The 22,925-nt window shown below is 37.5% G+C and overlaps 5 protein-coding genes across 5 annotated transcripts; 2 read left to right on the plus strand and 3 right to left on the minus strand.

The window, feature by feature from the left end:
* The first annotated feature begins 451 nt into the window (after positions 1-451).
* Positions 452-3,203, plus strand: LOC131640779 (FT-interacting protein 1-like). Its single transcript, XM_058911161.1, has 2 exons — positions 452-1,433; positions 1,568-3,203. The coding sequence occupies exons 1-2, from the start codon at positions 588-590 to the stop codon at positions 3,185-3,187; spliced, it is 2,466 nt and encodes an 821-aa protein (XP_058767144.1). The 5' UTR covers positions 452-587; the 3' UTR covers positions 3,188-3,203.
* A 578-nt stretch (positions 3,204-3,781) lies between these two features.
* On the minus strand, positions 3,782-6,118 carry LOC131640784 (FT-interacting protein 4-like). The gene is made up of 2 exons (XM_058911165.1): positions 4,197-6,118; positions 3,782-4,094 (listed from the first exon to the last, which is right to left on the minus strand). Exons 1-2 carry the CDS (start codon positions 6,116-6,118, stop codon positions 3,782-3,784), a joined length of 2,235 nt encoding a protein of 744 aa, XP_058767148.1.
* A 3,492-nt stretch (positions 6,119-9,610) lies between these two features.
* Positions 9,611-11,014, minus strand: LOC131640781 (uncharacterized). Its single transcript, XM_058911163.1, has one exon. It carries the CDS (start codon positions 11,012-11,014, stop codon positions 9,611-9,613), a length of 1,404 nt encoding a protein of 467 aa, XP_058767146.1.
* A 4,060-nt stretch (positions 11,015-15,074) lies between these two features.
* LOC131640782 (uncharacterized) lies at positions 15,075-15,713 on the minus strand. The gene has a single exon (XM_058911164.1). It carries the CDS (start codon positions 15,711-15,713, stop codon positions 15,075-15,077), a length of 639 nt encoding a protein of 212 aa, XP_058767147.1.
* Positions 15,714-18,825: 3,112 nt separating this feature from the next.
* Positions 18,826-21,780, plus strand: LOC131640780 (small ribosomal subunit protein cS22-like). The gene is made up of 4 exons (XM_058911162.1): positions 18,826-19,237; positions 20,018-20,119; positions 20,205-20,507; positions 21,375-21,780. The coding sequence occupies exons 1-4, from the start codon at positions 18,962-18,964 to the stop codon at positions 21,411-21,413; spliced, it is 720 nt and encodes a 239-aa protein (XP_058767145.1). The 5' UTR covers positions 18,826-18,961; the 3' UTR covers positions 21,414-21,780.
* The last annotated feature ends 1,145 nt before the right edge of the window (positions 21,781-22,925 follow it).

Here is a 22,925-nt window from a genome sequence, read left to right on the forward strand (position 1 = left end):
AACATTGTATACTTGAAAAAATTGGTTTTAAGAAAAATACTTTTTTATTAAAAAGTATTTTTAGATTATATTTTAAAAAGTGGATTTTTTTATAAAAAGAACTAACCAAACAATTTAAATTTAAGTAATTCAGTTCATTAACCTATTTAATTATACTACTTTTTTAAACTCAATTCATTCTATCAACCATATTTTTTCACTCGCATAATTTCATTTTGGTAACTTTATGGAATTAACACAAACCTATCAAAAAGCACTTAATACTAATTAGTCTCATGCAGCTTCTTCATCAAACTATTCCTTTCTTGAAACCAAAGAACTTCTACTAGTGTAACAACCTTAACTATGTGAACTTCCATCTTTTTCATTCTTAACTACAATTTGGTTCATTAAGAATCGAATATTTCATTACTTGTGAATAGCTACTTAAAGCTCTAGCTTCCTATTGCATTATCACTAAGACCTATTCCAAACAACCTCAACTCCATTTTGAATCACAAACTTTACCATACTCAAACTATTCGCCACGAGTCGAGGCCTATTTGCAACCGAGCGTTACTCGAAAAGGTAACAACTGCGAAAATATAATGCAGCCAAGGATTTCAATAAAGAGAAGGCCAGGAGGCAATGCTAATAATCAAGTTGCAATGCAATCAATGAACCCTCAAGTTCAAAACCTCCATCATCCTGGTAGTCATCATGATGAGGACTACAATCTAAGGGACACGAGTCCGCAGCTCGGTGAACGATGGCCTAATGGTGGAACTGGAAGAGGATGGATGAGTGGTGGCGAAAGATCGACAAGCACGTATGATCTAGTTGAGCAGATGTTTTATTTGTATGTTCGTGTTGTGAAAGCGAAGAATCTCTCCACGAATAGTCTCACCTCGAGCTGTGATCCTTATGTTGAAGTGAGGCTAGGGAACTATAAAGGAAGAACGAAGCATATCGATAAGAAATCGAATCCGGAGTGGAATCAAGTCTATGCATTTTCCAAAGATCAAATTCAGTCTTCGGTTTTGGAAGTGATTGTGAAAGATAAAGAAACAGTTGGCAGAGATGATCACATTGGAAGAGTAGTTTTCGACCTCAACGAAGTTCCAACTCGAGTTCCACCGGACAGTCCATTGGCTCCTCAATGGTATAGACTTGAAGACAGAAGAGGAGACGGAAAGGTTCGAGGGGATATCATGCTTGCGGTTTGGAATGGAACACAAGCTGATGAAGCTTTCTCAGATGCTTGGCATTCTGATGCTGCAACTGTGTATGGAGAAGGTCTTTTCAATATCAGATCAAAGGTTTACGTGTCTCCGAAACTTTGGTATCTACGGGTTAACGTGATTGAAGCGCAAGACGTGATATCGAGCGATAGAAACCGCAGGCCAGAGGTTTTTATCAAAGCTCAGATGGGAAGCCAAGTACTAGGAACTAAGGTATTGTTAAAGTTATGGTTTTTATCGAATACGTTATTATCTCAGAGTTTGTTATAACCACGAAAAATCGATCTGTAAGAGATATCGTAAGATACTCTAACATACACCAGAGATATTTTCTTGTATTGTAACAGGTATGTCCAACTTCTACACCAATTTGGAATGAAGATTTGATTTTTGTGGCGGCTGAGCCATTTGAGGAGCAATTGACGATTACCATGGAGGATCGCGTGCACGGCTCAAAAGATGAGGTACTTGGAAAGATAATCTTGCCATTGACACTCTTCGAGAAGCGGCTAGACCATAGGCCGGTTCATTCTCGATGGTTCAATCTCGAGAAATACGGTTTTGGAATGATGGAAGGCGATAGAAGAAATGAGGTTAAATTTTCGAGTAAGATTCACATGAGAATTTGCCTCGAAGGTGGATACCATGTTTTGGACGAATCGACTTTGTATGCTAGTGATCATCGACCAACTGCTAGACAACTATGGAAGCAACCAATTGGTATGCTTGAAGTAGGGATCTTAGGAGCACAAAAGCTTCTTCCAATGAAGATGAACAATAGCCGTGGGAGCACGGATGCATATTGTGTAGCCAAGTATGGTCAGAAATGGATCAGAACTAGAACGATTCTCGATACGTTTAGTCCTAAATGGAATGAACAATACACATGGGAAGTTTATGATCCTTGCACTGTGATAACACTAGGAGTTTTTGATAATTGCCATCTAGGCGGTGCAGGCGAAAAAGAAAGAGAAAAAGCTCCTAGAGATTCAAGAATTGGAAAGGTAAGGATTAGGCTCTCAACATTAGAAGCTAATAGGATTTACACAAACTCTTATCCACTTCTTGTTTTGCATCAACATGGTGTCAAAAAAATGGGGGAGCTTCAACTAGCAATAAGGTTCACTACTCTCTCATTAGCCAACATGGTTTATATTTATGGACAACCTTTGCTTCCCAAGATGCATTATTTAAGTCCTTTCACTGTTAACCAAGTTGAAAATTTACGGTACCAAGCGATGAATATCGTTGCTACGAGGCTTGGTCGAGCCGAACCTCCTCTAAGGAAGGAAGTAGTTGAATACATGTTGGATGTTGATTCTCATATGTGGAGCATGAGAAGAAGCAAAGCGAACTTTTTTCGCATTATGTCGCTTTTCTCTAGCGTGATCACAACAGGGAAATGGTTCAACCAAGTTTGCAATTGGAAGAATCCGGTCACTTCGGTTCTAGTTCACGTTCTGTTTTTTATACTGATTTTGTATCCAGAATTGATTCTTCCGACGATATTTCTCTACATGTTCTTGATTGGTTTATGGAACTATCGGTTCCGTCCGAGAAATCCAACTCATATGGATACTAAACTCTCTTGGGCCGAAGGAGTAAACATCGACGAACTTGATGAAGAGTTTGATACATTTCCAACTTCTAAACCTCATGATGTTGTGAGAATGAGGTACGATAGGCTTCGAAGTGTTGCGGGAAGGATTCAAACTGTTGTCGGAGACATAGCTACACAAGGAGAGAGGTTTCATTCTCTACTGAGTTGGAGAGATACAAGAGCAACTAGTCTCTTTATAGTGTTCAGCTTATGTTCTGCGGTGATTCTCTACGCAACGCCACCAAGGGTGGTGGCTCTGGCTGCTGGTTTGTACTTTTTACGACATCCGAAGTTTCGAAGCAAGATGCCTTCTGTTCCAAGCAATTTCTTCAAGAGGCTACCAGCTCAAACTGATAGCATGCTATGATACTTGTTTATTTTCTTCAGAATAAAAAAGTTTAGATGCTAAATTAGGATTATAATTTGCTTGTTATATGTATGATCATCATAGTTTATCACTTCTGTAAATTAATCCATACAGCATCAATGAATAAACTGTTCTTTAGCAACGATCTATCTCTCACAATTTCGTAGTATTATTTTAGATGAAATTTGTCGATTATAGGTTAGACATACAGGTAGGGCTGTCTTAAGTTTTTGAAGAATCCGTGTAGGTTAGTCACAGTTTAACTGTGACAGAACAAATATTTTACACGGATTAGCGGTTTAACGGTAACAAATATTTTACTAGGCTTTGTTTAGACATAATTTGACCATGTCAAATTTTGAATCCTAACCCTGATGCAGGCCCTCAAAGACGGCCCTGCATATCGGAAATGCATAATGCTATTGAAAATGCGCCACTCCATTGATTAATCAAGAGATAAAATAAAACAAATGAAATTGAAAGACATTGTCATTTCTGAAATACACAAATGAGAATTACTAAACATAAGGAAAAAAAAAACCAAACAGATTATTCAAATAAAGAAAAAGCAAAAGACGGAAGACGAATTGCAGCTCATAACATGCCATCTGATTTTGCAGGCATCCTCCTGAGGAAGTTTTGCGGAAAAGCTGGCAAATCGAAGCGAAACCTTGGAGGTCTTAACACATAAGTAACCGAAAGGAAGACAATAATGCGAAAAGAAATGACAAAAGTCAAAATCATAGCAACCACACAGAAAATCAGGAACAATGCTGTTGCTCTTGGATCCCTCCAGCTGATAAGGGCCTGCACTCTCTCTCCTTGGGTTGCCAAATCGCCCATCACAGCAAGCACTCTTCCCGAAATGCCACGCAATCTGTCGTACCTTTTCTGAAGATTTCCGCCGCTGAATTTAGTTGGAAAAGGATCAAACTCTTCTTCAAGCTCTTCAGTAGTTGCTGTATCAGCATGAGACAATCTGGTATCCATATGAGAAGGAAACCTCGGCCTAATTCGGAAGTTCAAAATTCCGTTAAAGAATAAGATGGTAAACATGAATGGCAAAATAACTCCTGGCTTGTAAATGATAAAGAGAAACATGATATAACTAGCTATCGTTGTAAACGAACTCTTCCAACTGCGAATCTCCTCGAATTTTTTGATAAACCAGACTAAACCGCTGAGAAGACTCGCGATCCTGTAAAACTGAGCTCTTCCTCTCCTCATGCTCCATACATTTGCTCTCATATCTAGCATGAACTCAACTACCTCTTTACTAAGAGGCGGTTCGGCTCTTCTGAACCTCATTATCGTGATCGCTGCAGCCTGGTTTCGTAAACTATCGAGCTGAAACATCGACAACGGACATACGTAGTGCATTTTCGGGAGCAAAGGTTGAGTATAGGTTTGCAAAACATTCAACAAAGAAGGACAAGAAAATCTCACTGCCAATTGAATTTCTCCCATTTTTCGTGCTCCTTGAGTATGCAAGTTTATAAGTGGATAAAAATGAGTATAGATTCTATCACTTCCGAGTGTCGAAAGCCTAATCCTTACCTTACCGATTCTCTTATCGACTCCTCCGTCTCCATTTTTCCCTCCTGCATGTAAGTTTCCATTATCAAACACGACAATCGTGATAACGGTGCAAGGATCATAAACTTCCCAAGTATATTGCTCATTCCATCTCGGCGAAAAACTATCAACAATAGTCCTTGTTCTCACCCACTTTGGACCATATTTCGCTACACAATACGCGTCAGTTCGATCCTTCTTCATCGGAGATAGTCCAACCGCATTCAAGATTCCTAATTCCAAAACACCGATACTTGGTTTGTTCAAATACTTAGACGACGGCCTTAGATCGCTACTATAGTGAGTTGCCTCATCCAGAACATGATACCCTCCATCCAAAGAGATTCGAAAATTCAGTTTAGTACTAAATTTAATGTCCTCGTCGCCTTCGAGTTCTTTAGGCTTTTGAAGATTGTACCAAACACTAGCCGTTGGAGTTGCGTCGATTCTTCTCTCCACGTCCTTAAGATGAATCACACAACTGCCCAAACTTTCATGCTTGTTGGAGTTTCCTAGACCTTGCTCAATGCTCAAAAGCAAGGAATCATCGAAAGGCTCGGCTGCAACAAACATCAAATCCTCGTTCCATATAGGATTCGGATGAATCCTCATCGGCCGGCTTCTCAACGCCAAGTTCCCAAGAACACCTTGAATAAATATGTCACCATTGTTTCCACTTTTGTTCTTGAGTAACAAATCTTGTGCTTGAATCACAGTCACCCTAAGATACCAAAGCCTCGGAGAGATATACACTTTCGAGCGAGTGTACGCGATGTTCTCGTCACTCGTAGCAGTAGCATCCGAATGCCAAGCATCAGGAAAACTCTCATCAGCTTGTGTTCCCATCCAAACAGAAACCATTAACTCTCCTTGATCAAGCTTCACACCACTGAGATTCTCTAGCTTATACCACTGCGGCGCCAAAGGACTATTAGGCGGAAACCTCATAGGAATATCCGAAATCGTGAACGCGACACGACCAATCAACGCATCAGGAACATCCTTCTCCTTCACAACAATCTGCAAAACTTGTTCTTGAATCCTCTCTTTAGAAAAAGCGAAAACCTGGTTCCACTCCGGGTTTGAATTTTTCTCAAAAACCTTTGTGGTTCCTACAAAACTTCCTAATTTCACTTCGACGAAAGGGTTGCAGGTATCGGATTTACCGGTTTCCGGTAAGTCTTTCGCCCTCACTACCCGTGCGAAAAGAAACTGCATTTGTTCAACAAGATCAAATGCTGTTGGAAGCCTGTCACCACTTATCACTCTTCCTGCATTGATGTTAGGTGTTGTCTCCTTCAAAGAAAAATCTTCACGTTGCTTCCGCTGGATCAGGTTTTGATTCTGGTTCGCCATTGCTTACTCTAACAATACAAAAAAAAAAATCATCAAAACAGGAATCATAGTTTGAAATTTGAACAACAAGAATAAGAACTCATTTCCATAACAACAAGCAATATAACCTAATCAATTAATCAATGTGTGTAAGTGTCTGACACAGACACAGACACTTATACACGACACTGATACATACACACATACACAGACACACATTTTTCAGAGGTATCAGTGTCTCAGATGATATAACTGTAACCGCAATTTTAAACTATCAAACAATTTTGCTTTGGGAAGAGAGATACTTACAAGGAAGTAATTGGATCGGAGGAACCTTGCAGAAGTGATGAAACTTTTGGAACTTTTTCTGTGGAAATTTTGAATATGATAACTGCTATTTCTAAGGAACTTTTCTTGTTACAGCAATATTTCTGAGGAAATTTGAAACTGGTATTTTTAAATGCTTGCTGGTTACTCTATCAACATGAATTGGCGTAAGAATTTTTGTAACAGATACATTTTGTATTTACTATTAAAATTTCAAAGTTTAGTGTGCAGTTACATAGTGGAATCAATGTTATTTATTCGGGCATATAAATGTAATCATATGTGTCATTAAATGTATTGAATTAGCGTAATAATATTTTTATTAAATTCAAATTATCAAGTTGAAATATTTACTATTTCTACAAGTATGAAATGAAATGTATTAAATTAAAACTGATCTAAGAGTCCAACTCACAATTTTATTTTTTTTAAGTTAAGAGCAATGTAAACAAAATTATTTTACGTATGACCCATTTTCTCTTAATATAAATCGGGATATTTTTTACGTCGTAATTATAGAAATTAATTCAAATTCAAATTTTTTTATTAAGAGAAAAGACATTTATTTCAACCAAATGTTTTCGGTGAGTGATGTAATGCAAAAGTTTGATTTAAGCCTTATAGCTAAAAAGAATATTTAATATTTCTATAAAAGTTAAAAAGTTAAAAGAGATTAATCGATGCATCACAATATTCATAAAAAATATTTAAATGTAATTAAAAATAATTAAACAATTATAATTAATTGATGATATAAAATAGGGTTAAATATATTTTTGGTTTCTATAAATATCTCAAATTTCATTTTCAATCTCTATTAAAAAAATTACATATTTTAATCTCTATAAAAAAAATTATGAATGCAGTTTTAATCTTTGTTATTTTCTAAAATTTTAAAAACTATTTAATTACCCTTAAATTTTTGAATTTTTAAAAAATAATGATAAAAATATGTGAAAAAAAATCCAAATAACCATGTTTAATAATTTATTTACACCAAAAACTATCTTTTCGGAAAAATTACCTGTATGACCAGGTTTCAGAGGTGGTCTCCACATAGGAGCCACCTCTGGTGGCGCCAAAGACCATTTGCCCATAACTCATGCGCCACCCCATGTGGCATCAATGTGTGTTTTTGCCTTTTAAGCCACCTAGGGTGGCGCCTATGTGTCCATTTCTTTTTTTTTTTATTTTTTTTTAATTGTTTATATAGTATTTTTTATTTTTTTTGTTATTTATTAATAAAATTGTTTTTATTTTAAAGTATTAAAAAAATATATATTAAATTGCAACAGATAAGATTAGTGAATCAGCTAACTCGAGCGTCCACGGAAAAGAGTAGTTCATTAATTAATTAAAAGGTACATAGAAAATAACCAACAGAAAAAGATAAAGTAAAACATCTAAGAAATCACCACGGTTAAAACAATGTCATTAGGTCCATGCATCATTTGAATGGCATCAATGTCGTATTCCACGTTATCCCAGAAAGTTATCGTTGCTCCAGTCACATCATCAGCCCTTGTTTTAAGCCTCTTGATGCTTCTTATCTGTTCGCCGGCCTCGTACTCCCCCTCTAAAAATCTCAGGAGAGTCCTCTTGAGTTGCTCGACGGAAGAGATATTCCAAAACATAACCGGCATGGGAGGTTTGACGGCGGAGAATATGACATGTTCGTTCCTTCTGCGATACTCCGGTTCAGGTTCGGCACGCCATGTTGATCTCCGGGGCGGCAACTCTGTTGTCCGGTGACATCCATCTGGCCTAATGGTTGTCCGGCGAGGCATGGTTGTGTTTGTGTGATTGTTTGGTATTTGGAGTTTGTGTATCTGTGTGTAAACTCAACCATAGGAGCCCCTAATTTATAATAGTAGTGGGTAGAAAAAAGTAATGATGTTGCGTACTGTTTACAAGCACGCCTAACATGTATGATAAATGTAGACACACTGATCAATGACTGACTTGATGGAGCTAGACGAAAGCATGCGTATTTGACTGTCCAAAATAAAGAGTGGCAGTATGGGCCATGAAGACAAATTCACAACGAGACAAAGACATAACTAGTTGATTTAATAAAGGATAATACAAATACATAACCAATAGAAATACAAATACAAATACAAATACAAATACAAATACTAATACAAATACAAAAACATTATCAATAAAAATACAGATACAAAATACAAATGACATACAACTAATTGTTGGTGGAATTTGATCCACGGTTAGGACAGGTATTTTTATTGTGCCCGACTTCACGATATATGCTACACTTTCATACCATTTTCTCATGATCCATCTCGGTTGTGATCCGGGTGCTGTTCGGACGACCTCTTTTCTTTCTCCGCATGTTATCATTATGCCAAACCACGTCCCCTTCATACGCAGGCCAATAATCCTCCTTTGCCATCACTTGAAATGAGTTGTTGTACACCCCGAGCAAGGTATCCGCCTTGTAAATGGGAGATAAAAGTGCTAACGGATCTTGATGCGCATACAAACATGCTGCAATTACATGAGAGCATGGCATCCGAAAGGCTTGAAACTTTCCACAATCGCACCACCCTTCATCTATAAGAACCCTGTATTGTTGTCTCGGAAGGCCCTCGTTATGGTCAATCGTTTCTTTAACACTGAAGGTCCGGTTGAATCGATCGAAAGATGTCACAATGTGGCTGTTGGATTTGGCATATTGCTCTTTCATGAATTTGACGCATGTTTCGCTCCATAATTGTCCGGATTCTATAACTGCATTCCAACGCTCACCTCTTCTTGCGAAAAGAGAAGCCATCCTATAGTATGTTGCTTCCACCAAGGCAGTAATCGGAAGGTGTCTGATGCCCTTAAACACCCCGTTCATAGACTCCACAAGATTCGTAGTCATGTGCCCCCATCGCTTCCCGTTGTCGTATGATCTGGTCCATTTCTCTCTAGCAAGATTGTCTACCCATCTGCCTGCATCTGGATTTGCCGCTACAATTTCATGTCGATAATATTGGAACGTCGGTTGAGTCAACGCATATCCGGCATTGACAAGAGTCTTCCAAAGAGCCCTGTCCTTTATCTCCCGCATGAAATTTTGTGCGATGTGTCGAATACAGTAAACATGCGTTGATGTAGGGTTTTGCCACCCGTTTGCTGGATTGTTGTACGCACTCTCGATGGCAGCATGTCTATCTGAAATCAAGCAAAGTCCAGGTTGGGGGCAACGTGTGTCCGAAGATTTCTGAGAAAGAAACCCCAACCTCCAGCAGTTTCTCCTTCCACAAGAGCGAAAGCAACAGGAAAGATGTTACTATTTCCGTCTTGAGCCACAACCATCAACATGGTGCCTTTATATTTTCCGTACAACCAAGTTCCATCTATTTGAAGAATTGGTTTGCAATATGAAAATCCTTGTACACATGGGCGGAAAGCCCAGAAGAGCCTGTGGAATATCACATTTCCTTGAAGTGACGTTCCGTCTGGAGATTGCGCCGGAAGGGTCTCTAAAATAGTAACAGTTCCAGGAGCATAAATTTGAAGCGCATATAAGAAATGTGGGAGTCGTTTATACAAATCCTCCCAATTTCCATACACAACTTCGATCGCCTTGGTCTTCGCTAGCCACGCCTTTCTATAAGACGGAGTGTAGTTGTACGTTGCAACGATATGAGAGATTATCGTTTTCACCTTTAACGATGGATCTTTTTCAACTAGAGGCAAGATTTCTTGACAAATGATGTCATAACTTAGCTTACGGTGATCTTGTGAAACATTTGTGTTAACACATGTGTGATCTTGGGAAATATATCCTATAACCCATGAGTCACTTCTCTTCCTGTATGATGCATGCAACCTGAATCCACAATCAGTGTTTCTACAGTAAATTTTGTACCTTTCGACATTGGCGCGATCAACTCTAAAATCAACATTGTTTGCCATATGAAATCTTTTTATGGCCATGATACATCCCTCCTTAGAACGAAATCTGTCTCCTACTTTTAACCGTTGATCTGTTTGGGTGTATGGATCATAGAAAATATCAGTCGATGGTTCGTCATCCCCATCAAAATTCAGGTTCCTCATGTGCGCTGGAGGCATATGCACTTGATCTCGTGGTACAATAACTTCCGGTTCATCCTCACTTTCCTCGTTGACCAGGTTATCAACTTCTATTTCCGGTGCTTCTTCTTCTTCATCTACAACGTCGACCTCTGCTTGCTCGTCTCCAAGTGCATCAATGACTTGTGACTCAACCATTTGTGTGGGTTGAACTTCTGGTAGAGTAACATACAGTTCTATGCATTCGTAACCAGAATACTCATGATTGGCAAACATATTCTGCATGTCTTCATCGTCTTTGATCTCAACTTGGATAAACTTGACCGGGTTGTCTCCACGAAGAAATCGATATTGGTAAAAAATCTGGGATACACCACCCATTGCAAGCTTCGTCTCTAATCTCCCTTTGAAGTAACTGAAATTTTCTTTTCTGCTTAAACAAAATCGTTTAACCTCAGTGTTTCTAAACAGAAAACCAACTTCTTCGTTGTCATATGTCTCGCCAAAAACATGAGCGTTGATAATGTATTGTGGAGGGGCCATTGTTGAGTGGGTAGAGAGTTTTATTTCAGATGTGTAATGAGTTGTGTTATTTTACACGTTAGAGGCTTCCTTTATGTAGACTAACATTGAGTGATGACAATTATGAAGGCGAATACTATACAATCACATGCGTACTGAGTTGATTTGATGAATGCATGACACTGCTGCACACCAGACTGTTTCACAATTGATTTGAGGTATGCATGACACTGCTGAACTGCTGCACAGTCGACTTGACCAGACATAACCATACAGAGCAGTGCATACTGTACAATCACATGCGAATACTCGGTGAAACAACAACAAGAAATAACATAGAAAACCCAAAACCCTAAAAATAAAAAAACATAGAAAACCCTAACCCTAAATTTTTCAAAAAAAAAAAAACAAGGTACACATAGGCGCCACCTGGGGTGGCGCATTAGTGCAAATTTTAACAGAATGGCGCCACCTGGGGTGGCGCATTAGTGTTAGATTCTTTTTTTTTTTAATTTTTTTTGCCCTAATTTTGCTAAGTGGTCCCCACGCAAAACCCTAATATATTCTGCCAGCATGTGATAGGAAATATTGTATGCATGCATGCTTGATCAATTCAGCACAGAACACGGGACGCAGGCCTAGTCTATTCTGTCAAAACACAGAATGCATAGTCAATTCAGCACAGAACACGGGATACAGACCTAGTCTAGTCTGCCAAAGCACAAAATGCATGTGAACCCATCTTTATCACTTTGAGATCTGTATCTCATGCATGCTCACCACTTGGCTATCATGCACTAAACATCAGCAACCACCACCCCCTCTATAAATACTCTCATAGATTACTCTCTTTTCACCAACATTGCATCTGTTATTTCAAAAACCACTTTGCATTTTCAAATCCGCAGAAAAGTTAAAGAGTTCTTGAAAATGGCTCAACAACTTCTTACCATGGGTGAAACACACAGAGGAACTAGACCAAACTTGGCGACATTTGTAAGTTCATACTTATTTATTTCTAAACATCTATGCGTATATGACATCCAGTTTAATCGATTTATTTGTGGTTCTTAGGTTGTTGACCGGTTCCGTACACGGTCTCATGCTTATGTTGAACCCGACGAGAGGATTATTCCGAATCTACAAGCATGTGGCTTCAGATATATCATAAAAATGCACAACAACACTATAGACAGAAAATTCATCCTTGCCTTACAAGAGAGATGGAGGCCTGAAACCCACACGTTTCATCTTCCAATAGGTGAGTGTACTGTTACTCTAGAAGATGTTTATATGTTGCTTGGTTTGCCCATTGATGGCAAGGCTGTTAATGGACCTGTTCAACACGCTAATTCACTATGTGAGAGAGTGTTGGGAAGAGATCTAGTTGTGCCTACTCAAGGTGCAAGAGGCCAGGGTATCAGTCTGGTCTCCCTTAGAGATTATTATGATGAACTCGTATTGATGGACAACTCTACCGAGGAGCATGTTTGGTTAATGACTAAGGTCTATATAATGCTGATGTTTGGTAACCTTTTATTCCCGGAGTCGACAGGTAACACTGGCAACTTTTTTTATTTAAGTAAATTTGATAGTATTAGCAAGATTAGGAAATATAGTTGGGGGTCCGCCGTTTTGGCGATGTTATACCAATCTCTTTGTAAGGACGCGGTTGCCGACAAGTGCACCTTCTATGGATGTGCGTTCCTCCTACAAGTATGGGGTTGGTGGAGACTGCCAACGCTATCCCCTGCAGGCAGGAACAACTACACGTTCCCTTATGCAACAAGGTACGTCTTTTTCAAAGCTATCCCTTGAACGCTAACTCTCTTTTACATAAAAATCTGAAATAACATTTTTGCTCTTTTTTTGTTAGGTTCTGTGGTCCTAAATTGGATTACAGTAAGAATCCGAGGGGGAGTGTTATTTTGTATTGGGACCTAATTGATCACCTCCGAGCTGAAGATGTATTACCGCTAAACTTTTATATGATCATATAGATGTATTACAATCCATCATCTTTTTTAATAATATGTTATTTTTTCTCCTACGCAGTTTAATTGGAGACCATACTTGTTGCTAGACCATGAGCCAAACGAGAGTGACCGGGAAGTTTGGACTGCAGTGACACCTATAATAAGGTTCAACATCGTGGAGATGCACCAATCTTATCGTGTGAGACTGCAGTTTGGCATGCATCAACCAATCCTGGATCCCCCCACTGATTTGGGTCGCTGGCATATTAAAAGAGTTAACAATCAATGGGACCACGCAGATTATCGTACATTCGCACCTGAATTTTGTGAGATGTGGAAGCAGCGTCGCAGCCGTCTGCTACAATTCCCTGTTGCCCAACTCCCCATGTTTCCAACCGCAGGATACGTTGCTTGGTTTAGAACAGTCACAACCCCCGATATGTATGTGTCCGACCCCTACTACCTACACGACCCCCGCCAACAACAATACGCACAACAACCACCCCAACAACGCCAACAACGCCAACAACGCCGACAACGCCAAACATCCGAACAACCTGACCATGAGGAATATCAAACAACACCAACAACGCCCTACCAAAGTCAACCCATCCAACAACAATCATGGGGCTTCACCCAACAACTCCATGACGCCGACCCCTCCACTAGGCTACCCGTCCAACAACAATCTTGGGGCTTCACCCAACAACACTACGACGCCGGCCCCTCCACCTCCACTAGGCAACCCATCCAGCAACAATCATGGGGCTTCACTCAACAACACGGCGACGCCGGCCCCTCCAACTACAATAGGCAACCCAGCCCCGACATGGGTCTAGATGACGATTACGACCCAAACGAACAAATGACCACTCAATCGTCACAGTACCAACAACATGGATACCCCACACCCCAATTTCCACAACACCAACAATATGGGTACACCACACCCCAACAAACAATGCCATTTTTCCAAGGCCAATCAAGCGCTGGGTTTTACCGACCATATGACGCAACTCCACCGCCAAGACCAATCTTTGAGGGCATGGGGACCCGACTATTTGACAGCAACATACAAGAATACATGTCCAATGAGCGCATGGAGGGGCTAATCCGAGGACCACCTACCCAGACACAACAAGAACAACCAAGGAATAGGGGGGTCGTGGAGAAGTGGGTCGTCGAGATCCTTCAAACCGGATTCGAATAGTTCCAGATTGCGGAACTGGCGGTGAGAGGGGTCATGGTCCGGCGCCGGGTCGGAGGGGTCATGGTCGGAGGGGTCGTGAATAGCATAATATCCATGTTTTATAAATTTTCTTTTTTTTACCGTATTTGTAATGTTTGAACTGTATGACCGTATTTGTAATGTTGTTTCTGCATTTCTTGTATTTGTAATGTTTGGAATGAATGACATGTGGTGTTTCATTATTTATTTAATTGTTAAAACAATTTTTAAAAAATCAAAAAACAAAATATAATTTATTTATTTGTGTTAAAAACAATTTTATTAATAAATAACAAAAAAAATTTTAAAAAAATAGTATATAAACAATAAAAAAAAAAACAAAAAAAAAATATGAATGCATATAGGCGCCACCCTAGGTGGCTTAAAAGGCAAAAACACACATTGATGCCACATGGGGTGGCGCATGAGTTATGGGCAAATGGTCTTTGGCGCCACCAGAGGTGGCTCCTATGTGGAGACCACCTCTGAAACCTGGTCATACAGGTAATTTTTCCGAAAAGATGGTTTTTGGTGTAAATAAATTATTAAACATGGTTATTTGGATTTTTTTTTCAAAATATGTAAATCTTGACATTGATATCAAATTTTGAGTTTTTTTTAAGAACTTTTTATAATGTTCAAAACATTTCTGTAAAATAATCATTTAAAAATACACACTGTTTTAATAACAGAAACTAAAATTATGTACATAATAATTGTGGGACCAAAACATGTCATTTTTTTAATAGAGACTAAAAACAAAATTTTATAATTTTCTAGAGGCCAAAAACATACTCTCTATAAAATATTTTTACACTTTTGTACATATCATTTTTTTTTAACAAAAGGGAGAAATATATTAAAACAAAAAAGAGGATTACAACATAAGAGGAGGACCAAGCCAAAACTTAGGGGTACCTTTCATGTCTAACAAGTAATCCTTTGTAATCTCCCTATGTACATAACTAAGCCAAGTAATCGCTTTGCTGTTAAAGCCAATATTCACCCAGAAATCCGCACAAAAATTGGCTTCCCGGTAGATGTGAGTGATCCTAAAATCAATGCTAAGCGTGTAATCCCAACACATAAGCCAAAGAGATTTTAATTTCCAAGGCACTAAGTTGCTATTAGAGAAGGCTAAAACAACCAATTTACAACCCGTCTCAATCCATAATTTATTCCACTTCATCATCTTTGTTTTCTCAATTGCCATAACAGTAGCCATAAATTCCGCCACAACCAGGGATCCTTCACCAATAAACGCACTGAAGCTCAATATGTGATTAGCATGCCAGTCGCGAAATATCCCACCACAGGCAGCCAAAGAACCTGCAGCCTTTCCGTCAACGTTACACTTGATCCAACCAAAGAGCGGAGGACACCAAATAACATCAATCATAGCTATCGTATCCCGGTGATTGATGTTAATGTCAAAAATATTAAGAAAAGTGAAACTGAGCATGGAATCATCGGCTTTCTTCTTAGTTAAGTTATCTACCAATTTAGCTCTAGCCATGATGCTGCTAACACAAGACTTCCATTGGATAAGTTTATTCTCAAACCGAAACATATTGTGGGCTTGCCAAATCAGTTACAAAGTATGCAAAATGGTAGCTTTTGCCACTGCCCTAGCTTGAGGACTCCACGGCCTTTCTAAGACAAGGAAACGGTCCTTAATCGAATTAATGGGGATCAGGCAAGAGAGAAAAGCACTGGGCCATGTCCAGATGTTTTTAGAAAACTGGCACTCGAAAAATAGATGGGAGGAAGATTCAGTCTAGTCATAACAGAGTGAGCATATAGAGGGAAAAGAGAAACCTCTTAGCTTCAAGTTCTCATCAGTTGGAATTTTATTGTGAAGGAGTCTCCAACATAACATTGAGTGAGCTGGAGCTGCATCCGTGTCCCAAGGGAAGGATAACATCTTATCTGTTGTTGTTTGCATCAATAGCTTGTAGGCATGTTGTATAGTTAGGTATCCATTCTCCACATTCTTCCAAGTCAGCAAGTTATCCTTGTCTAAATCATAGATTGAATAAATGGAGATTGTTGACATAATGTTAGGTCTGGAAAGCAACAGATTATCAGGGAGGGACCACTGGTTATCCTTCCAATAATCAGCCACCTTAGAAACAAGGTTTGCATGGAATTGAACAGGAATCTTGAATTTACTTGCTAAAGGCTCTCCTGTCCAATGATCCAACCAGAAATTGACCTTTTTACCATTTCCAATAATCCAAACAGTGTTGTCCTTAATCATGCTATACAATTAAGTTCAAATTAAAAAATTAAAACTAGTAAAAGTGGTTTTGCTTTTGCTTATGAATTCCGCTTTACTGTTTGAAAAACCAAAATTGAAAATACACGAAAAAAGAATAAATTTATATTTATAAACTTATTTATAAACTTGTATATCCGTTCTGTTCACGCATATAATGCTCATAGCTAACCTTTTCAATATTAACAAAGTGAGAAATGTTGCATATGTGTATGGAAATTCACCTTACAATCAAGTCTAATTAGGTGAGTTTTTTATGACGATAATTTCTCATCCCACCCCATGAGTCTATTATGCACCATCGAATTGGAAAAAATGTCTTCGTGTTTTCGTAGATAAATCTTCGGAAGTACCTTTTATTTTGTTTAACGTTGTTTCGTTCCGTAGATGCACATACCAAACACTTCGGTAGATGCATCTATAGAAAAATTTGACGTTATAACTCGCGTCAGACATTTCCCCTGCCTCATTCTCTTCATTTCAAACTTTTAACTCTCAAACAGTCTCAAACTCTCTAAACCCCAAATATCAAACTTCAAATTTCTTTCTCCCGAGTTAGGCCTACATTATCAACATCAAGTATCAACATATTCCATCAAGTTAAAATCTCTATTTAGTCGGTAAGTTTTCGACATTTTGAGTTATCTTAGAGTATTTGTAAAATCGAATTATAATTCGATATTTAGGTGTAGAAATGATTGGATATGTTTAGAAATATAATTTAGAGATAGTGTAGGTGTTGTTTGAGGTTTAAAACAGATGATCAAGCCACAAAAATGAATGTTATGGCATTCTGTAAATGCATCTACGGAAGAGATGAATGTTAGGGCATTCCGTAGATGCATCTGCGGAATCACCAAAGTTTTTGAAACTAAGGTACTTCCGTAGGTGCGTCTAGAGAAGAGTAATTGTCTGTTTTTCTTTTGTTGTTTATTAATAAATACACAGTATCTAACTCGAGATAGGGACTTTCTTGCAGACATCATAACCCACAGCCAAGATAGGGACTTTCGTGGGAGGACTGCACAGCACGTATCCGTGCGGCGAGAACGGACGCATGCAGTATCTCAAGTCACTAATGAAGCTGTTGTTCCACCTGATGCACCTTTTACATCTGATACACCTGCCCCAGTCGGGTCTTCTCCGTCCGTTCCACTGGATTTTCCTTCCCCATGTACTACTGCACCACGAAGGCCTCAGGATGATCTTAAGGGTTCCTCACAAATGCCACCCCCCGCAGACGTCGTCGGGGAAGTTCTTCTGCTTCTACGAATGTGCCACCTCCGGAGTTGCACGAGAATGATCCGGTGCCGGAGCCTGTACGGTACCCGGGGGGCATTGTTGACTTGATATGCAAATCATGCAGCCATGCGTATTTGGGATTGAGATGTAATTTTTCTTTGGTAATTACTTATTAATTTATTTTCTTCTGTTTCTGACCTTTCTTATTAATAACCATTTTTATTTTTTTAAAATTTTAGGAGAGGGATCCCCAAAGGTTCTACAACCGTAGACGGAAGATTAAGGATCTCGTGCAGCCTGACCAACAGTGATTTCAGGAGGTACTATCAGCTCCTGGCATGAGAGACCTCTGTCAGCTCGGCTACGGGACGATACATAACGGAATGCTGGCGGCATTTGCAGAGAGATGACATCTAGAGACTTCTTCATTTCATCTACCTCGTGGTGAGATTATCATCACCCTTGATGATGTGGCATGCCTCCTACATCTATCTATCAGAGGTATCCTCCTTAGCACCAATTAAATTAAAAATACCCCAGAGCACCAATTAAATTTCTTATTAATTTCTTATTATAGTGAAGATATAACTTTTATCCCGGTAGAATATATCATCATGCTATTTCATATAAATAATTTAAAAACTTCACTTTAATTTCGCACGAGATCGTAATTAATTAACTCAAGGCATCTTTATTTTTCTATTGTTATTATATACTCTCTCCGTTTTTTATTATAAGTTGTTTTAGATTTTTCATACATATTAAGAAAAATAATAATTGTTGTATGAAAATGAGAAATTATAAAAATTTTTACAAAATTATCCTTCATTAATGACATGTGGAAGATAAATTTATATAATTGAAATGAGAGAATAATAAATATTTAAGAATATAATATAAAAACTAACATTAATTATTTATTGAAATAGTAAAACGACTTATATTTAAATACAATTTTTTTCCAAAATAACTTATAATAAAAAATAATGGGAGTAAATTAGAAAACGGTTGATGCATAGACCGTGCAACATATTCATTAAATCCAATTATTATGTATTTGATACCCGACCCAAAAAAACGTTTGACTTATAAAAAAAAAAAATCCATTTCCATTTCCTCACTAAACAAAATAAACTCATTTCCAATCCAACACCACAACCACCACCAAGATAACAAACAAGATAAACCTCTAAACTTTCCCGTTACTTCCTCAAATCCTCATCAAACTCCATCTCTTCACAACAATGTCTTCTCTTTCTCTCCTCTCACAACCCAATTTCCTTTCCCTCTCAACACAACCCCCAAAATCAATTCACAACACTTACGCAAACTGCAATAACTTGAAATCGCCACCTTCTTCTCTCACTCGCCGTTTTAGGAGATATGTAACGGTTTCCGAACAAGCAACGGCGGCGTCTCCGGTTGTTAGGAAGCTCTACATCGGTAACATTCCTAGGACTCTTGGGAATGATGAACTCGCTCAGATTGTTCAAGAACATGGCGCTGTTGAAAAAGCCGAGGTACTTATTCATAAGCACTTATTTTAATAAGCAATTGTGTTATAAGCTTTAAATAAGCTGTTTATCCAAACAAGTCCTTAGTAGTTTTAAAAGTACTTTTGAATGTGTAATTACTAAAAAGTGTTTTAAAAGTACTTTTGAATGTGTAATTACTAAGAAGTGTTTTAAAAGTACTTTTGAATGTGTAATTACTGAGAAGCCTGTGACCTTAGTAATGCACTATGAAGCTCCGACACGTCTTTCAGAAGGCGTTCAAAGAAAAAGAATAATTTAATTACAGCGGATACAGATACGACACCTCCTTTTAAATAAAGGACACCCTCAACTAAAAAATTTAAATTTAAAAAAAAAACCCTACTCAATAATTATCAGATTTTTTATTTAAGGTTTTTTTAGCTTTCATATTTCACTTCTCCACGATAAATTTTTATGGTATTTCATGGTTTTTATCAATATGGAGTGATTATGGTATGATTTGTATTATTTTATTTTGGTGGATTTATGTTTTTTTTTATTGAAAGTATTAGTCTAAATATATATAAATTTTACTTCTCATTTTAAACTCTTTATAAATTGTGCTCATTCATTGCATTATTATAGTAATATATAAAATATATATCCTGTGTTTTCTATATTAGTGGGATCTGTCCGTGTCGTGTCTTATATCCGTGTCCGAGTCCAGGCTTCATAGATAATGCAGTATAGTAAATTTAGGGTAAAATGGTATTAGGTGATTTGCTTCCATGCCAATGTAAGTTTTTTGTATGCTTTTATTCATAGGTTATGTATGACAAATACTCTAAAAAGAGCCGTCGTTTTGCATTTGTAACAATGAAAACCGTTGAGGATGCAAACGCAGCAGTTGAGAAACTCAATGGCACTGTAAGTTTTACTGCTGAATTTACTAATGTTCATTCGATGATCTAGGTTTCTCAAAGGACTTATGAACTTGGTGTTTTTATGACAGGAAATTGGAGGGCGGGAGATTAAAGTGAATATAACCGAAAGACCTTTAACAACCGGAAGTTTGCCACTTCAGGCTGAGGAAAAGGAAACACAATTTGTTGATAGTCCCTACAAGGTATATGTGGGAAATCTGGCTAAAAATGTAACATCTGATATCCTTAAAAATTTCTTCTCTGAAAAAGGAAAAGCTCTTAGTGCCAAGGTTTCACGGGTTCCCGGGACTTCAAAATCTAGCGGTTTTGGTTTTGTTACGTTTTCATCAGATGAGGATGTAGAAGCTGCTATCTCTTCTTTCAACGATGCTGTAAGTTGTTAACTGTCCTTCTTGTTTATTTCCAAGTTAAGACATCCTGATATTCTTCAAGTTCTTGGCTCCATTATGTAGTGGAGAGTTACTTCTCTAAAGTGACTTCCTTGCTTTTTATTTTGGCATGTTTCCTCAATTGATCTAGAGTTATTAACAAATTAGCTCTTAAATCAATTAGTAAAGTATCCCTCTGTTGAGTTAGCCTGTTCAGTTCCTCAAATTTTAGATGACACTATAGTTCCCTTAACTAACATAGGCGTGTCTTGTTCACCATACAAAGCCTTAAAAGGAGGCATCTTGTTGAAATGTTGAGATTAGTATTAAACCAGAATTCTACCCACGGAAGGCAGGGAGGCCATTGCTTCGTGTTAGAAGCTGTCGAAAGCGTAGGTAAATTTCCAATCAAGTATCAACTATTGACTACTTTTGTTTGTGGTTGGTTTGCAACGGGGATCTTTAGTTGCGTGCCAGCCATCTTAAACAAATCTTTCCAAAACTGGCTTAAGAAAACTCGATCTCTATCCAAAACTATAGAAGAAGGAATCCGTGTAATCTTACTACCTCTTTAATTAATATTTCCGCAACTAGGATGAAGTGTACAAAATTTAGTTAATCTATCAACTACCACCAAGATAGTATCTTTTAGTGAGATCTAGATAGACCCTCAACAAAGTTCATGAATATGTCACTCCACACGTTTAAGATAGAAATAGGCTATGGCTGAATTAGTCCTGCAGGTGATAAAAAATGTTGCATATTTGATGATATCCAAACTTCATGTCCAATTTAATGAAAATCTGATATCTTAGTATATTACAATGCTCACACTAATTTGCTATTTATTTGATGACTTGTTAACTGCAGTTGTTAGAAGGCCAAAAGATCCGTGTGAATAAGGCGTAGAGAATTAGCAATGTAGCAGAGCATGTATGATCTTGTTGTGTCCTATACTTTGGTGAAGCCAAAAACAAGCAAATTGCTTTCTCTTTTACAGCACAAACCTAATCATTTTCAACTGATAGAGTTCCAAGAAGAATCATAAGAGTGTAACATAGTGCTTAATGCACCTCAGGTCCCTCTGTAGTCCAGAATGATTTTGTGACCTCACTGCTTTCTCCATTATTATGTTGCATCTTTCTCACCTTCTTCATTGTGTCTAGTGTTGTTAGTGTATGCGTGTATTCAATTCCATTTCTTTTGTATGAATTTTATGAACATTCACTGATGCAAATGTTGGAGTTTTTGTGCAATAGTTTTTCATTGCATTGAATATGATTCTTCCATCAATTTTAACCAAGTATTGCCCATATTTACAAAAGTATAATTAATGACTTAACACATGTTTTAAATATTGTCAGATAAGGAGATGGAAAGAATTTTTTGAATTTATTAGCCTTTCGTAGCTATGATGATGCTGTCAATTAGTTCAATATATTAGACAGTTGAACATTATGATTTCATAATTGTGCCATTGTGAAGGGAAGCAAAGAGAGCTAGATGACTTTTAAGAGCGTATATTCTCAAGAATACATGACATTGGAATGCAAGAGTCACGCAGTCCTCACGAAGAGTTCACATCTTAATAAACTTGAATTTGGAGACAAACCTCTACTCTTCAATAGGCTGTGCAAAAAAACCGGTTCATAATTTAATAAGAACCATTTAATAAAAACCGAAAACTGTTATGAATAATAGTAAATAGATATGGATGTTCATTTTCCCCAATCTTTCTATATTCCTTAACTCCTATAATTTAAGTTCCTAACCTTTGTGTATTTCTTGAGTTAATGGTTGTCATTGGTCATGTACTATAAATATGGATCATATTGCAATGTAAATGGTACTTTTGGAAGAAGATAATACAATATTGCTTTCTCTCTTCTCTTTCTCTCCTTCATGTATCATTCATCTCTATATTGATTTGGTGAATTTCATAACACGTTATCAGCACGATACTCTACAACGCGAGTAATGATATAGCCAGGTTCTACGTTATTTTCCTAATCTTAATATATTTGAACCAATATAATATAACTCATGATTTTGTTACTATTTTTTTCTTCATATAAATATGTTTATTTTTTTTATATATTTTGTAGAGAAATTTATTTATCTTGTACAATAATATTATATTTCTTTGATCATTCTTGTTAAATTCCGGAAGAATTTAACATTAAAGCATTTTTATATGTTTGTCCAGAATTGAATTTTAACACGTGTTAATTTAATATTCAAGCATCCCTGAAGGATTGCACAAAGAATAATTTTTCTTGACTGTTGTTTATGGAAATAGTTTATGATGTGATATTTGTAGAACAAAAGATTATTATTATTATTATTAAACTATCTCCAAATTATTATTCAAAGATTGAGTTTAATCGATTATTGTGTTTATAAATAATTCATGAATTCCAG

This window comes from Vicia villosa, unplaced genomic scaffold (genome assembly GCF_029867415.1).
Source record: "Vicia villosa cultivar HV-30 ecotype Madison, WI unplaced genomic scaffold, Vvil1.0 ctg.003310F_1_1, whole genome shotgun sequence".
Taxonomy (NCBI): Eukaryota; Viridiplantae; Streptophyta; class Magnoliopsida; order Fabales; family Fabaceae; genus Vicia; species Vicia villosa.

Bases quoted from the DNA above. Each gene is read 5' to 3' on its own strand.
- LOC131640782 (XM_058911164.1), bottom strand. From the start codon at position 15,713: ATGGCTAGAGCTAAATTGGTAGATAACTTAACTAAGAAGAAAGCCGAT.
- LOC131640784 (XM_058911165.1), bottom strand. From the start codon at position 6,118: ATGGCGAACCAGAATCAAAACCTGATCCAGCGGAAGCAACGTGAAGAT. The intron at 4,095-4,196 runs GCCGAGGTTTCC...AACTAAATTCAG, and splicing joins ATTTTGAACTTCCGAATTAG to CGGCGGAAATCTTCAGAAAA.
- LOC131640781 (XM_058911163.1), bottom strand. From the start codon at position 11,014: ATGGCCCCTCCACAATACATTATCAACGCTCATGTTTTTGGCGAGACA.
- LOC131640779 (XM_058911161.1), top strand. From the start codon at position 588: ATGCAGCCAAGGATTTCAATAAAGAGAAGGCCAGGAGGCAATGCTAAT. The intron at 1,434-1,567 runs GTATTGTTAAAG...GTATTGTAACAG, and splicing joins GCCAAGTACTAGGAACTAAG to GTATGTCCAACTTCTACACC.
- LOC131640780 (XM_058911162.1), top strand. From the start codon at position 18,962: ATGTCTTCTCTTTCTCTCCTCTCACAACCCAATTTCCTTTCCCTCTCA. The intron at 19,238-20,017 runs GTACTTATTCAT...TTTTATTCATAG, and splicing joins GCGCTGTTGAAAAAGCCGAG to GTTATGTATGACAAATACTC. The intron at 20,508-21,374 runs GTAAGTTGTTAA...TGTTAACTGCAG, and splicing joins TCTCTTCTTTCAACGATGCT to TTGTTAGAAGGCCAAAAGAT.